The following is a 16,792-nucleotide window of genomic DNA, read 5'->3' as shown; positions in this document are numbered from 1 at the left end:
TCCACCCTCTTGGCAGTACAAGACACCAAACACAACTCAAGCTAACAGTTCCTCCACAGACCACAGTCCTAAATCCATCACTACCCTCCTGGGGTTATGTCCTCCTAGTGGTGAAAGCAAAGTAACTCACAGTCTTAGGGTTTTGAGTGTCACACACTTCTTTCTTATAACTTGAATATTTAGTTTCAGGATGGTTCCCATCTGCTTCTCTTACTGGTTTACCTGACCCCACCTCGGCTAGAGTCATGCATCGTCCAACTGTGCCTCTGCACGTCAGGCACTCACGGATCACCTTCGGGATCATTTTAGGCCTGTGGCAGTTGGGCATAGCCAGCTATTCCAGTTCAACAGATGCTTGAATGTTTTGCTCCTCCACCAGATCACCAAGACAATTGTCAGAATTCATCTATGCCTACTCACTCTCCACTTCCTCCTCTCAGAGAGCATCTCTCTCGCAATCCCGGTATACTACCTCCCACCTTTCCTTCTCAACGATTTAAGTCAGTTTCATGCCCAAAGCCCCCTCTCTTGTTGCCCCTACTTCTGGCTTTGCTTTACTTTCCTGTTCCACTTCCCTTCGAGTCTTCTCCTCTCCTCTCCTCTCAGTTATTTCTTTTACCAACCCTGCCTTCCTCTCCAGCATATGTCTTTTCCACCTTTCCTTGTTTTTCCCCTCCTTCTCTATATCAATCTTTTCTCTTTCCTCCACTTTCTTCATGCTGCTCCCTCCTGCCGCTTCGAACCTCCTTTCTTTCCTGATATTCCTCCTTCTCCCCTCCTCGTCCTGCCTCTCGCTGGTTATCCTCCCTTTCGATGTTCCTAATTCTTGCCTCAGCACTCTCCTGACCCTGCTAACCAAATTTCTTTATTTGGGAGAGGTTTAAAGGATATAGATCTTGTTGCAGCATGATCTTCCACAGAGTTTAAGAACCAAGAGTTGTGAGAACTAAGGAGAGTCAGCATCTAGCATCTAGTATATAGTAATGAAATTTAGGGGGTTATTAGACAGATAGGCTGGAGAGTCAACAGGTGGTACAGTAACATTTTCCAGTGACAAACTGAGTGTTTGGGCAAGACTAATTTACTAAAAGTGTAAAATGTGCCCGTTTCAGAATCCCCACTCTTAAACCTTCCTCAACATACAGTGTGCGCTGGTGGAAGGCTTGGACAAACAAGCTAGACAAATCGGCAATCACTTTTATCTCTCTAATAACTAAGCATTTTTATAAATAAATATTTCAATAATTCACCTGAATTCCATGTACCCATGTTCCAGTATACTCTTCATTAGTTGTGAGCCATCTCATCTTGCCCTCGCCATGCCGGATATTGTTTTCCCATTGGCCTTCGTATATATTTCCACTTTTATAGCTAAAAGTAATACAAAAAAAGTTAAATGTTATTCTATATTATTCCCATCTGATTTCTGGCACACCAAAACGTGAGCACATCACCCCTATTTTAGTTTCTCTTCACTAGTGTCCCATTCACTTCCAGGCAGTTTTCAAGATCTGTTGCATCACCTATAAGACACAGGTAACGGGTTACAAAAAAAACACACCCTGTTGTTGCCAACAGGTAACCCTGTTGCACTCTAAGTGTCCCTAAGTCCTACACTGAGGTTCATTAGTTCAAGTCGGTGGTGCAGTGAGGCTACACACAGCCAACAAACCATCAGAATGTGCATTTCAAAAGAACCTACATCACACTATTTCAATAGACGATACTTTTTTGGGGGAAAATGTTATGAAATTTTAATGTTGTCTAGGTTCAAGCACCATCAATCAACACAACAGAGAAAAGTAAAACATTATAAGAGACATAAATTAATTCATGATCACATGACATTTTTGTACAAATCCAGAGGAAATAGCAACTAGATCTCCTCAATTTTGAGCGTAATTAGTGTCGCATTTGTAAAAAAACAACTCCCATGTTAAGACAAATACACTCAAATTCAAATAAAGAGTTAACCAAAAAGCTCCAATTTAGAACAAAAATGTGCCAACGCGTTTCGGATTACAAATCCATCATCAGGGCTTGAAGCTCAATGTTCATATCATTTCCTTGTAGCAATAATCACAAATTCATCTGTGCACCTCCAATCTCATATAGAATTGCTCAGTGAGTTATGCGCCTGAGCTTCTAATGGTTACACGACATAGCGGGGAAGGCCAGAGGGCCGACTAAGTTGTTGCATATGTCAACTTCATATACCACTGGTCTGTTCGTGTCAGTCTCAGAGCCGACAGGTAACGGGTTAGCCATCTAAACTCCACATCTCGGGAGATTTGTGGTACACTCGTAGTTCTGACATTTTAAAACTATCCATCCCTTATTCTGCACAAACCTTTTCCTTTTTTGTGCACGGAATGCCCTGCCACCCTCCATTGAATTCTTCACCACTTAACTGGGTTTCAATACACCTTACTTCTCTTGCTTTTAACTGAGGATTCTAACCTAGAGATTTGGTTCGATATTTCTATATTTTTTCTGATTTAATTGTTTCTTTGCCATTTACCATTGTTAACATGTGTTATGATATTGGTGTTTTTATTGAACCTAAATGCGATGTATACATTTTGTATTTGTAACTATATTGTGCTGCACTCCACAATCTACAGGTCAGGATGCGCTTTATGAGAAAATACATACGTGAAGTAAAGCTGTGGTGCAAGCTAAGGTTTAGTTTGAAGTGTGAAGTGTGATGGACTTTGTATTGGGGAAACTCTTAATTTGAACAGTTTTTGTAGGTCACTGGCATTCTCAACGTCTGCTGACTTAACATTTTGTTACATTTGAACTGAGTGTGTGTACCTACATGTTGGCATTTTGGACTTCCTCTTTTTTATAGTTAGCAAACTTAACATTTTTTAAAACTTGTTTCATGCAACTGATTTCCTGTTCTTGTGTCTGGCTATTGTGCTAAATTGAATAAGTCTCTTATGTCCTTAAGAAGGAAGTATTTTGGATGCTTCTTTTCTGGATATCAGAATGTGTCACATGACTTCTTCTGGTATAATCTCTATAATGTTCAGTCCACTTCGATGAGAATAGCGGTTGTGAATTCTTTATTAGCTTTAAGTTTAAATGAGGGGGATAACACGTTCTAAATGAGTTTAGTTAATCGCTCACAAAATATGATCTGATGAAAAGGTTTGGTGATCTATCATCACGTATTGGAAATTATGCCTATATTGATGATAATGATGGATGATATACAATCATACAAAATAAAGGAATTTTATGAACGATATGTTTCTTTTTAAAGAAGGGGAAAAAATGGCCAAATGTGATATGAGGAAATGTATAAATCAAATAGTAACTTTTGCTGTTTTTTTAACATTTTATAGGAAACAAGAAAAATGTGTTCTTCTTTTGTTTCTGTTGTCGGGAAATGTGTTGATGTGATTTAATTTTTAACTGCTAAATAAGTTTTGTATAATGAAATATATAGAAAAGTTGTTTTGCAACTGAATCAATAAAAAGAAAAATAATAAGTCTCTTATTTTGAGTGTACTATTCTAAGTGTATTATTTTTGTCAGCTATGTTGTAAAATTGTATGTAGCAGCCTTTATGTATGGTTATTGTGCTGTATTGTATTCTGTGCATGTTAACCCAAGTGTATTGTTCTGAGTATTTAATTTTGAGCATAATGTTTGAGTGTATTATTTTGAGTGTAGGTCATTGTGTGTTCATGATGTGGGCTTGTATACAGTGCCTGTTGTGATTGACTACAGTGTTCAATTGTATTCCATGCTTGTTATTCTGAGATAATTATTCCAAGGGCATTATGTGTTCAAGTGTTTGTGGTTTTTCATATGTTCTTTTCTTACTTTGGTATTTTGTCCCATTTATTTTCACTCCAGACATGTTGTTTTTTCATCCATTCATTCATTCAGCACTTTGGTTTTTTGTTCCGTTGTTGTGTACTGTTCATGTGCGCACATATTGTAACTTTTTTTCTTCAACAAATTAATATCTCAAGTTTGTCTAATCTAACCCACTTCTCAACATTACATCAACATGCACCTGTTTAATACAAGGGCTAAGTGTGTGCAAAACATCTGGAAAATTAGAGGTGACAATTTCAGGGTATGCAACTTGGGCTTGGGTTGGGTTCCTGTTATGTTTACTTTCGACTGGTTCTCTTCCTATTTTTGGGGATTTTTTATGGATTTGTCGGTGGATTCACTGGTTTGGCTGTTCCGTGGCTGTGGTTTTCTTCGTGGTTTCCCGATTTGTGGTGGACTTTTCTATGGATTTTAGTAAAGCATGAGTGAGGTTTCCTCAGCTTCCATGTGAGGTGCCTGGGCGGGTACATTTAACCCTAAGCAGATACGAGCCACTGAAGGACAATTGATGGGTAATGTGACAAACCTAGCAATATCGTCACTGATTCTCTGGAGGGAAGCTTCACTTAACCAGGGAAAGGCAGAAGCTACCTGACAATGACCCTGGGGTTGGCTATCTGCGGGATGACCACATAGGGGAGGGCAAACTCCAGAGAGGCAGGAAAATACTGGATCAAAATAATCCAGCAGTCATACTTCCTAATGACACCCATATGGCTTTGCAACATGCCTGTATGGCTTACTGTGGTGTATATAAACAAATCCCAGGTTTTCTCAGCCAAACAGCTAGTTTACCCCCCGCCTTCCATTTTAGTAATGAGAGGAGGAAGAGGGATGGAGAGAACCAGAAGCAGTAAGCCAAGGCCACATACTAGATTTTGGAAAAGGTTAACCAATGTCGGGAAATTTAAATTTGCCACAGCTGATCAGAATACCAGAGAGAGGCAGAGACTGAAGATGTTTGCAACTTGTTTTGACCCCGTCAGAACACCGGAGATCAGCAGACTTTGAGAAGAAGCACAAAGACTGACATGAACGGCATGCAATGAGACCAAGCCAAAATAAGTTCACCTCTTTATGGCCATTGGCAGCTGGAGTCGCCTGGAGCAGAGGAAGGCAAAGTAAGATCTAACAGGCTGTTGGGAAACATGCCCAGTCAGTGGACTGAAAGGGAAGAAGAAGGAAAGACGTGAGGAACGCCAAAGGTGCCCGGTAAACCCAGGCAGAGCGAATGGGTTACCAGGGCACTTGAGGGTGAATACCACGTCGCATTAATAGCACGAGAGAGACAAATTAAAACCACTGAAGAAACTGATAGAAATGCAAACAATGTTAAGAAAGGGGCAGTGACCCAATACTCCAAAAGAGAAGATGAAACAAATACAAACTTTGTTAAGAGAGGGCAGTGAACCAATTATATAATGGATGAAAGAGAGAGTGAATGGAGAACGTAAAACCACTGGCAGGTTAGTGAACCAGGCAAACAGTGAGTCTGGGACTCACACCCAGGAGAGGAAGAAAACAAGCTGTGATATCCTGGCAGGAGAGTAAACCAGGAGTCAGAAGAGAATTGAATCAAAATTGTGCTGCAACAGTGAATATCCTGGCAGGAGAGTAAACCAGGAGTGAGAAGAGGAGTACATTTGTCATTGTGGAACAGTGATAAACGAATACAAAAGGGAAGAATCATACCCTTTTTAATGATCAATAGGAAAGTTGCAAATTCCATGGCAGGAGAGTATACCAGGAGCAGAAAGAGGAACAGTGAATGGAAAAGGGAAGGGCCATGCCCCTTGTTAAGCTAATAGAGATAAAGAGTGTGAGAAACTGAACATTGAAAAGAACTGTGTATTTAAAGGGAACTGTAAGAAAGGCCTGGTATCAAAGTACAGCAAGTGAACACAGTTCAAGGGTGTTTATTGAACTCTCAAAGAGAGGTAATAAATGCCTATCTAAACCTAAATCTAAGATGGGAGCACGCTACGACCATCAAATAATATGGAATGCAGTCCTAGTCGAGTCTTGTCAAATAAAAGGGCCTATACTAAAAATAAAACTATTGCCAATCCTTACAACTAGCTACAAATAGTCTGGGGTGTAGTTCATGAAAAGAAAGAAGTGTTACAAAAAATGATAATCGGGATACTTAGGCTATTGGGCTTGCTTCCCCACGTTTTCAGCACAGGGTAAGGCGGTTCACTCTGAGCAAAGCGCACACTCTGGCGTCTGCGGTACGAGGATATAATGGCAGTTCCAAAATCAGGGTCTTCCGTGCTGAAGTCTCTTAGTTCATCAAAGTCTCTTGTTTCGGAGGGCCTGATATACAAAACCAAAACATAGAAAGTTCCTTTCTTCTTGTAACTACACAATGTTGTGGTGTTTCTCCCTGGATACCCCTAAGCCAGGCTCAGATCCCTTTTCCTTGTATTATTTTCAAAACTGTTTCTTCTCGGGTGACTCACAGTTCACCCTCAGATCCCTCTTCACTTTCAACTAGTATACCTCAGCCAGGTTCAGACCAATTGTAATTCACTTTTATACATATCAAAGACTTTCGATTGTGCAGTCTTTGGTTCGACCCGCTGCAGGACCACTTCGATTCAAAGTTCTTTTCTGACAACGTAAATTCCCCCCTCTGATTGAGGCTTTGTGCCTGACCCTCTCTCTCAGAGTCCCGCATTTTAAGCCCTCTGCAAAGGCGGTATGGCATTTTCTCGAAACCTCTGGCCTGAGTCTCTGCTCGTTGTCGGCTACCAGTATGCCCCCAGCCAGAGTGAGCTATGGTAACCTCAAAGAGCAGAGCTCTTTGCAGCAAAGAACAACTCTGTAACTCATCCTCAGCTTTGCCAATGTCCATAGCAACCTTATCAGGTACTAGCCTGCACTTCCGGATCCCAGCCTTTTCGCGCACAGTGTCCTTGGGCGAGCAATGCAAACCATTCTAAGCAATGAATAAAGTTGAAAACATGTTTTCCAGTGAAATAGTGCCAACAATGCTGAACATATGTTTAAAGGACACTGCAAGTATCAGCTTTCACTGAAGCATGGAGCAAATGTCCATTATGGCTCTGAGCGCACCAGAATGCACTGCGCACCAGTGCCATATTTCAGCTCAAAGTATTACAATCCACCTTTGGACATTTGACTTCCATAGCCCAGTGGCATTGGAGTTGGTTTCGGAAAGCATCACAACTAAATTGGGAATGCAATGAATACAACAGCAACAAGAAATTATAATAACTAACATCACACTAGCAAGCAATATCTGGAACCCACTGTGAACATGGCTTTCAATGGATTGCGAATGATCACTCAATTTAAAACGGTTTATGGTCTTTCCAACGCAAAAAGTTTCCAAAGAAACGTTTTCCATCGAACATTTTGCAACACATTTTTTACCGTCGAATGCATTTTTAGTACATTTTGGGGGGGGGGTTACTTCCCAAACCCCCCATTTTTTACCTTTAAAAACCCACCCCTAACAAAATTAACCCTTTATCACACAAACACATACATTCGATGGAAAAAGTATCATTGGAAACTTATTTTGATGGAAAGACCAGATACCATTAAATCAACACATACCTTCAACTGCGTTACAACCTACGTTATGTTTCAGCAACAAATAATCAATAGCAGCTCGATTTTGCAAAGTTGCTTTTCTAATAATTTTCCTATCAAGAAGCAACTCCTCTAAGGCTTGAGAGGTGTGATTGAGTCCTTTTACTACTAAACATGCTAATTTAATTAAAGATGTATATGCTCCCAGCAGCTAAACCCCAAACTCCCACTAATGAATAGGCAAGAGCTAACACCTCGGCCTCTGATAACAAATGCAGAGGTGAATCACAATTTGGGGATAGCCCTAAAGATTCAAAAGTTGATCTTTTGCTTCGATATACTGCTGGGCGCAAAGGAAACATCGTTAATCCGAATCATGTTAAGGCACATGGACCATCAGAAATGTTAGCTGGAATGCACGTGTATGTGATGTTGCCACATGAAAAAAGCCATCCCGTTGGAAGTTTCACAATTCAGATGACTGGCAGCTACCATTGTCATGGTATTTTTTACATTGGTACACGTGCTTGGAACATATGCACAAAACCCCCTCTTCAAACACAGTTTGATTTTTCTCTTTAGTTAGGTTCAGCTGTTGGCATTTGCCAATTTCTTTCGGTTCACAGGTCATGTGCTAACAAACATTGCCTTGAATAACATTGTAGGTTAATATTTGTGTCAGGTTTCTCCATTTGCGATTTGTTTCTTGGTAAAACTTGCAATACACATAGACAGAAAAGGACTGCGGTACATCGGAATCCTGTACTGAAGAATCATTATGCATGACCCCAAAAATCTGCCTCATAGTCGGAGCAGGTGTTGGCAATGCTACTAGACAAGTAGTTAACAAAGCTTCTGCATCATGCACGTCAGTCAGGAAAAATGTGAAATGTTCAAAATTTGCTGTGCTAGATATGCCCACATGTTCTCCGTTTGGGCAATCATCAGTGAATACCTTTGCTGCCCTAGGGACATCTCTTGCACAGCCAACATCAATGTTGTCTGCGCTCGCAACTGAAGTGTCTTTCGCATTCCACTAATCCTGTTCTTCGGGCTGGCTGGGTTTTTGGCATTGGGCTGCTTTTGGACATCATTTCTCATCATCATCAGACTGGCATGGATCACTGGCAGAGACATTTCGCAGTTGTTGCAGCGTGCCGTTTTACTCTCCCGAACGGAGTCCATTTAGTCTCACAATTACACCAGCCAGAAACAGGATCTACAAGGCTAACCAAGAAAAGAGATATCAGTGTTGATAATCACTCTCTTAAGTAACATTTGTCTGTGGGCACATAACTCAATTTTTCATTGCCAGGCTCCATCACTAAAACTGCTTGGTCCTTGCCTGCTGCAATGACATCTGCGAGTACAGTTGGGCCACTAGGTCTTTCAACCCACACTTTTGCATCCGGTACCATGCTATGATATGATATGATTGGTTATTTATAATTGTGTTGGTTTAAAAGTGTTACTGTTAATAACTGTTGTGTTGAAACTCAAAGGCCTTGAATAAATGTATTTGTATTTTTAATATACATACACCCAACTGGGAGTGGTTTGTAAGTGTCCTTTACTCTGTGTGCTCATTGAGGTCTTTCAGTCACACTCACCGCTCCTGAAACCTAGTCTTGACCGCCGCCAATACTACCTTGATTGGTCCGGCTTGTCCAGGAGGTTACCCTGTTCCAAGAAACTAGGCTGGCCTTCTGAACTTCTGCCCACCAGGTCAGAGTTCAGAAATGCTGTCTGAAGAGCTGAAACCATGATCCTCACGAGTAGTTAGCACCGTGGGGTGGTTCCCCCTTTCTGATCATGGACAATTTAACTGGTATAATAATCAATTGGGCAACTCAATCTCCCTTATGAATCTGTAACACTGTTCACTAAAATGACTGATTTCTCCTTGGTAGTCAGCATCTATTACCCCCTCCTAGCACTTGAATGCCTTTCAATGCTAATCCAGATCATGGGGCAATCCATCCCATATGTTCTGGTGGAATCTGTATTCCAATCTCCGTTTCGATCACAATTACCACTCATCGCTCCAACCTAATCTCTTCATAAGAATGTAAGTCTACCCATGCTGATTCTGGGGTGGCTCGGTAGGGAGATAAAACACCCATTGTAATTTCCCAGTATATTAAAGTCTTTTTAGCTGAATTGGGTTAAATCTGTAAAGCTGAAGTCATTAATCGCAGCAATGGGGTCTCATGGTTATTTACTGGTCTATTATTCAACACCTGCATCAAACAACTGCATCAAACACTCTATCACGTCAGCCTGCAAAAATGCCATTGCCAGATTTGCGCAGCTGTTCTTTCAACAACCCGCTGTCACTCTGAATTTGAAAAGGTACACCGTAATACAGCATAATCTGATCTAACAACTTAATGGTGTTCAGTTGTGTAGCATGTTTACACAGCAATACCATCAAATATCCAGAGTATCTATCCACAATTGTGCATGCATATTGACAGCCTTTGCTGATTGGCATAGGACCGATATAATCGATCTGCCAGATTTGCCGTAGTAATGTTCCTCTTCGCAATGTGCCCTGAACAATCTGAGGGATGGGTCTGTGCTTCTGGTGTTGACACACCGGACATTGCAAAATGATTGTTTGCACTACCTCGAAAGGGATACTGATCGCTCGAGCTTGTGCCCGCCTGAGAGTAGCTTTTTCTCCAACGTGCCCACATTTCTGGTGAGCCAACTTTGCCAGACCCTCCAAATTGTCCTCCTGAGCCTCTTTGTCCACAGATGAAATCTTGGTGTGTTCATCTCCAACAGAATGAAACCAACGTTTTAATGAATCTGTAGCACAATGTGCATCTACATGATACACAATGACTTCACTTTGTGATAATATTTCCCGAATATCTTGCCACAGTTCCTTTCCCCACAACTCTTTTGAATGAATTTTCGATCCGTTCTTTTGCAGTGTTGGCAACACACCGCCAACGCATTTGCCAATGATCATGACTCTGTGAACAAATGACATTGACCAGGTGTCTCTTGTTTCAAAGCTTGATAGACTGCACAGAGTTCTGCAAACTGACTGCTCTTTCCTTTCCCTGACGTTGTCAACATCTTTTTTGTTTTAGGATTATATGACACTGCTTTCCAATATCGCTCAGTTCCCACATAGCGAGCAGAGCCATCCGTAAACCAGTCATGCTTTGTCTGCTCTACTGTCAGATCTCCATAAGGTACTCCCCATTTCACAGGAGACTCACATATTTCCGTCGCTTCCTGTGGCATGTAATCTGCGGGTGGTATGTTAGCTACTTGCTCATGTAATTTTGCAACTCCACCCTTTCCTGATTTGGCTCATAATCAGGATTTCGGGCCTGAGCAATACATCTTGCCCCACTGTCATTTGCTCAGCATCAACAAGAGCCCAATAGCATGCCAGCAACTGCTTCTCAAACGGAGTGTATCTGTTACCAGCCTCGGACAACTTGCAACGCCAAAATTCCAAGGGAACACGTTTTCCGTCCTGTTTCTGCCACACACTCCAATTAACATACTTTTCTTGTACAGACACATTTAACTCCACTTCGCCTGCCTTCAATGGCCACAAATCCAGCACCTGCTGCACTGTGTCTTTTGCCAAATCAAATGCTTGTCGCTGCTCCTTCCCCCACTGAAATGCATATTTCTTTCATGTCACTTTATAAAGGGGGGCCAATATCTGCCCTAGATGCGGTATGTGCTGTCTTCAGAACCCAAACAGCCCTATAAACTGCTGAGCTTGGTTTCTGTTCATCCGAGTAGTAAACTCAAGTATTTTCTGTCGGGCTTTCGGCACCATCTCTCGGTGCCCATTATGCCGCTGAATTCCTAAAAATATAACTGTTTCAGCTGGCCATTGAACCTTGTTAGGGTTAATCTCCCACCCTTGCTTCTTCAACCCTTCAATGATTACTTCTGATTGAGTTTGCACACTTTGCTCATCTTTACCCTGAATCAAACTATCATCAATGTAGTGAGAGGCTTGTATGTTAGGTTTACTTGGTATCTTGTCTAAGTGTTCTGCCACCAGCGGGTGACAGATAGTTGCCCATTGGCTAAATCTACCACTGCATACAAGGTTCCCGCAAACTTGTGGCGCCTGGCACTGCGGGCACTAAAGGAGGAGTGTGTTAATTCAACTCTCTATAATCCACAGTCATCCTCCAGCTTCCATCCCTTTTTTTTAAGTGGGCAGATCGGATTGTTCCAAGCAGTCGAAACAGGACGTAACACTACTGCTTCTACATACCTGTTACACCTTTGCACCGATGGTCACTCTGGCGACAGCATCGTGTGTACAACACAATGCATTCTTACTCACCCAAGATGGCGGACGCCTCTGAATCTGTTTGTGAAGCTCACGCTGCAGAGGTTGCACGTTGTTTACCTTCACGCCGCGACGATCATGTGACTCCATATAATCCGACCAGGAAGTTCAGCAAATGCGTCGCTACTCTCCAGATCGGCGCTTCGTAAGTTCGTTCCTAGGGAATCTGTTTCATGTCCCGTCCTCCTATCTTTAGTCTTCTGAATCTAACTTCCTGTTCTCTCTGCCCCTTCCTCCATTAGGCCATTTTCCGTCATCCGTCCGCTCACCACCTCTCCTATAAGGTCCGATTCCAGCCTAAAGAGTGAGTTCTTGAGGGTTTATAGTTCCCTTCAATCCTCTTCCCCAATCTTAGCTCAAATACTAACATCCGCTTCTGGTTTCCGGAAACTCTCTCTCTTTCCTCATAGGACTCACCCCCTTCTCGAAGACTTTACACAGACTTCTCAAATCTCTCAACTCCATACCCGGAGTAAGTTAATCATAGCTTTTCGAATCAACAGCAGACTATCGAAAGTGGAGAAAACTCACCTCTCCTTTCTTTCGTCCAGGACCAGCTTCGTCCGCACCGGATCCTTTGAAGGAAAGCTGGCTGATTCATCCCGAAGGTCTACAGTATCCCGTCACAACAACACAGGGTTTTTCTTCCCCGGAGGGTTTTCCCTGGGGACTGTGGTTCCTCCGCAGCTGAAACTAACGGCTGGGAGGGAGCAGGGTTTCCCGGGAAGCCTTCACTATCTGCCTTGTTGCTGATACGGAGTCCGCCCGCTGCCCAGGTTAGTGAACTGCATAATTGTTCTGTCTCATATTGGACGCATTGTAATAGTTAGCGACGCCAACAAAAAGAAAATATTCTATTATAGGCTCTTGTGCAGACGGTGGACTCCGATGGAGCAACAAATGCAACAATTAATGGCTGCCATGCAGTCTATGTCTCTGGAGATGCAATCTCTGAAACAAGACAATGCTCAGTTAAGACAACAGGTCGCTCGAGCGTTTTCAGAAACTCCTCCTTATGCCTTACATACCGATAAGTATGACGGAGACCCGCACAAACTCAAGGAGTTCCTGGACAGTTGCCTGGTTCAGTTTACCTTTAAAGCACGTTTTTTCCCATCTGATAAGGACAAAGTAGGTTATCTGATATCCCATTTGACAGGCCCTGCATTGGCCTGGGCGACTCCCCTAGTCACCTCAGGAAATGCCATTCTAGACTCATACACAGCCTTTACTAACAGTTTGCGGTCTATGTTTAGTAGGCAGGAAATTTCAGTCTCTACTCAGGAGAAACTACTAGATTTAAAGCAGGGAAATAAGGATCTTATGAGTTACGTGACTCAATTTAAACAGCTATCAGCTGAAACAGGGTGGCCGGATGACGGTCTCCTCACGCTATTTCGCAGAGGTCTTTCCGAGGAACTGAAAGATGAGGTCTCAAAGGTTCCTCGACCCGCCAATTTAGCCGAGATGATTGCGCTCACGATGCAGATTGATTACCGTCTCCATGAACGCTTCCATGAGAAGAAAAGAGGGAAACCCTCTAAACTCTTCTCCAGTTCTCCTTCCCCGGTTTCTCGATCTCAGAATCCCGACGAACCCATGCAAATAGGAGTGGCCAGAGGCCCTTTGTCAGAGGGCGAAAGAGAAAGACGGATGAGTCAGGGCCTATGTATGTACTGTGGGGCTTCATCTCACATGCTGAGGGATTGTCCCGTCGTTCCTCCTCGTCGGATAAGGAATCCGATGCGGGGAAACGCCAAGACCCTGTCGTAAGGGGAACCACGGCAGGAGGTCCTGAAAGGAGTTCCCCAAAGAGACTTGGTACTTCTCTTAAAGAGGAGATTACGGAACACACTATGTTAGTACTTCCCCTGATCTTGAAATTACCAGACTTAGAGCTACGTGGGGTTCCGGCATTGATCGATTGTGGAGCAGCTGGCAACTTTATAGATGACCAATGGGCTGCGAAGCATGGAATCATTAGATCCGCCAAGACGTGTATAACTCCCATTCAGGGGGTGGATGGTTGTCCCCTTAGTTCTGGACCTATTCGAGAACAGACTACTCCTCTTACATGCCTGATTTCAGCCCACAAGGAGACGTTAGTTTTTGACCTGATAAAAACTGCTCATTTTCCCATTATTTTGGGCTTACCGTGGCTGCGAACCCATAATCCTTTTATAAACTGGAAGGCAGGAACTTTGTTCTTAGGTTCCGAATATTGTGTTTCCCATTGTCTTGCTCAATCATCTGTTGGCATTCAAGCACCTTCCATGATGGTAGTACCAACCGAAGGCTCCTCGATTGGGATGGTCAGTCAGATCCCGAGGTGTCATCAACAATTCCAGTCCATATTTTCTCAGCCAGAATCCCCTACATTACCTCCTCACCGTCGGGATGACTGTCATTTAGATTTGTTCCCTGATCGACCGATACCTTTCGGCCGAATGTACATCTTATCCCAGCCGGAAAAAAAGGCTCTCAAAGACTACCTTCAGACTAATCTTCAAAATGGTCTTATAACTGAGTCCAAATCGCCAGCCGGTGCTTCTTTATTCTTTATTCCCAAGAGAGATACAGAGGAACTACGGCCATGCATAGACTATCGAGGGCTCAATAAGGTTACCATCCCGGATAAGTATCCAATGCCGCTTATCCCAGACATTCTGGAAGCCGTTCAAGGGGCTTCTCTCTATACCAAGTTGGATTTACGAGGGGCATATCACTTGATTCGCATCGCCCCTGGCGACGAGTGGAAGACTGCCTTTCGGACCCCATTCGGTCACTACGAATATAGGGTGATGCCGTTTGGGTTGGCTAATGCTCCCGCTGTTTTTCAGCGCTTTATGGACCATCTATTCGCCGATGTACTCCTTCACTATGTAATCGTCTATTTGGATGATATTCTAGTCTTTTCACAGAATATAGAGGAACACATCGGACATGTCAATTTGGTATTAGACCGACTTAAGGCCAACCAGCTGTATTGCAAACTGGCAAAATGTGAGTTCCACAGGAACCAGGTGACGTATCTTGGGTTCGTGCTGTCTGCCCAGGGGATTTCGATGGACCCTCGGAAGATCTCGGCTATTTTAGATTGGCCTTCCCCTTCAAACGTCAAAGAGATCCAACGATTTTTGGGATTCGCTAATTTTTATAGAAAATTCATCCCAGGATTCTCCAAGACCGTGCTTCCCATTACCAGTCTTCTGAAGAAGGGGAAGACTTTCGTTTGGGATGACCCTGCGCAGAAAGCTTTTTCTGAACTGAAGAATCTTTTCACGTCTGCTTCCATTTTGCTCACCCCAGACCAGTCTCGACCATTCATTGTCGAGACTGATGCGTCTCACCATGCGCTAGGGGCAATTCTTTTGCAAAAGGACGAGTCAGGAGAAGAAGGACCAGTTGCTTATCTCTCCAAAACCTTCTCCTCCTCGGAAATAAATTATTCAGTCCTCGAGAAAGAATTGCTGGCAATCAAGCGAGCATTTGAGGAGTGGAGACATCTGTTGCTGGGCTCGGCCTACCCGGTCGAGGTTCGAACCGACCATCACAACCTCAAAGTATTACAACAAGCCCATACCACAAACAGTCGACAAGCTCGCTGGGCTCATTTTTTTCTACCGTTTCGGATAGAATTTACTTTCCTTCCAGGAGATCAAAATCTCCGAGCAGATGCACTTTCAAGAAAGGATCCTCCAATCAAAAAGTTCCATTCAGAGCCTTTCTTTCCTAAGGCTAAATTTCTGGCAACAGTGACTGATTTTCTACATATTGTCAGACAGGAAACGGCACGTCTAGATCCGATCTGCAGGAACTTACAAGAGACTCATTCGCTGACTCATGAGAAAGGATACTACTTTTTTAATGATCAAGTATTCATTCCGACCCCAACACTTCAGAAAGAAGTCCTGTTCATGTGTCATGACTCCAAGGCAGCCGGGCATCGAGGATATCAAAACACCCTTGAGCTGATTACTCGTCATTTTTGGTGGCCAGGGATAACCAAGGATATCCAAGATTATGTATCAGCATGCACGGTTTGTCTACAGTCTAAGACTCCCAGGTATCCACCTTTTGGTTTACTCACCTGTATGCCGATTCCGGACAAGCCCTGGCAAGTCATTTCCACTGACTTTATTGTCGATCTTCCGTTGTCCTCTGGTTACACCACCATTATGGTGACTATTGACTATTTCACGAAGATGGCCCATTTCATTCCTCTGCAAAAACTCCCCGGGGCTGCTCTGATGTCAAAGATCTTTATATCAGAAATTTTCTCTAGACACGGTCTTCCTAACACTATTGTGTCTGATCGGGGTCCCCAATATATCTCGCAATTTTGGAAGGGTATCTGTCAAACATTGGGAATCAATAGAGCCCTTAGCTCAGGATATCATCCACAAACAAACGGGCAGACTGAGCGCCTAAATCAAACATTAGAAACATATTTGCGTTGTTTTGTTTCTGCGGCACAAGATGATTGGGGAGATCTCCTACCCTTGGCTGAATATGCTTACAATAATGCCAGTCATTCGGCACTAAAGACCAGTCCTTTTTACTGTTCTTATGGTTATCATCCATCCTTTGAACCGTCCATCTCAAAGTCCTCCTCCAGATGTCCTGGAATAGACAGTCTAGTCGATGGTATTCAGAAGGGTCAACAGCTCGCTCGAATAGCTCTGCTAGCTGCCCAAGATCGAGCCAAGAGGGCAGCTAATCGCCGTCGACAAGATCTGCCATCCCTTCGAGTCGGGGATGCGGTCTGGTTATCAGCCCGGTTCCTCCCGAGACATTTGGTGCCGTCCAAGCTGTCGCCCAAATATTTTGGACCATTTAAAATAAAAGCATTTGTCGGTCCGGTGGCAGTCCGACTGGCGTTGCCTCCTTCTTGGGCCCGTCTTCATCCGGTCTTTCACGTCTCCCAGATTAAATTATCCGTGAAGGATAGATTTCAACGCACCCCTGCAGTTCGTCCTCCTCCGATAATGACAGATACGGGACCGGAGTATGAAGTGGCAGAGATTTGCGATT

The 16,792-nt window shown here is 43.3% G+C and overlaps 1 protein-coding gene across 3 annotated transcripts in view; it reads right to left on the bottom strand.

Annotated features, from left to right (window-relative positions):
- The window catches only part of RSPH10B (radial spoke head 10 homolog B), a 765,802-nt gene that overhangs the window by 486,584 nt on the left and 262,426 nt on the right, over positions 1 to 16,792 (bottom strand). For all 3 annotated transcript variants that reach the window (XM_069645637.1, XM_069645638.1, XM_069645639.1), the window contains exon 7: positions 1,251 to 1,371. In XM_069645637.1, coding sequence (XP_069501738.1) covers positions 1,251 to 1,371 — 121 coding nt within the window. The remainder of the gene's footprint in view (positions 1 to 1,250; positions 1,372 to 16,792) is intronic.

The sequence above is a fragment of the Ambystoma mexicanum genome, chromosome 2p, assembly GCF_040938575.1.
Source record: "Ambystoma mexicanum isolate Mex_15411 chromosome 2p, UKY_AmexF1_1, whole genome shotgun sequence".
Taxonomy (NCBI): domain Eukaryota; kingdom Metazoa; phylum Chordata; class Amphibia; order Caudata; family Ambystomatidae; genus Ambystoma; species Ambystoma mexicanum.
This window is presented reverse-complemented; position numbering and strand designations above follow the sequence as displayed.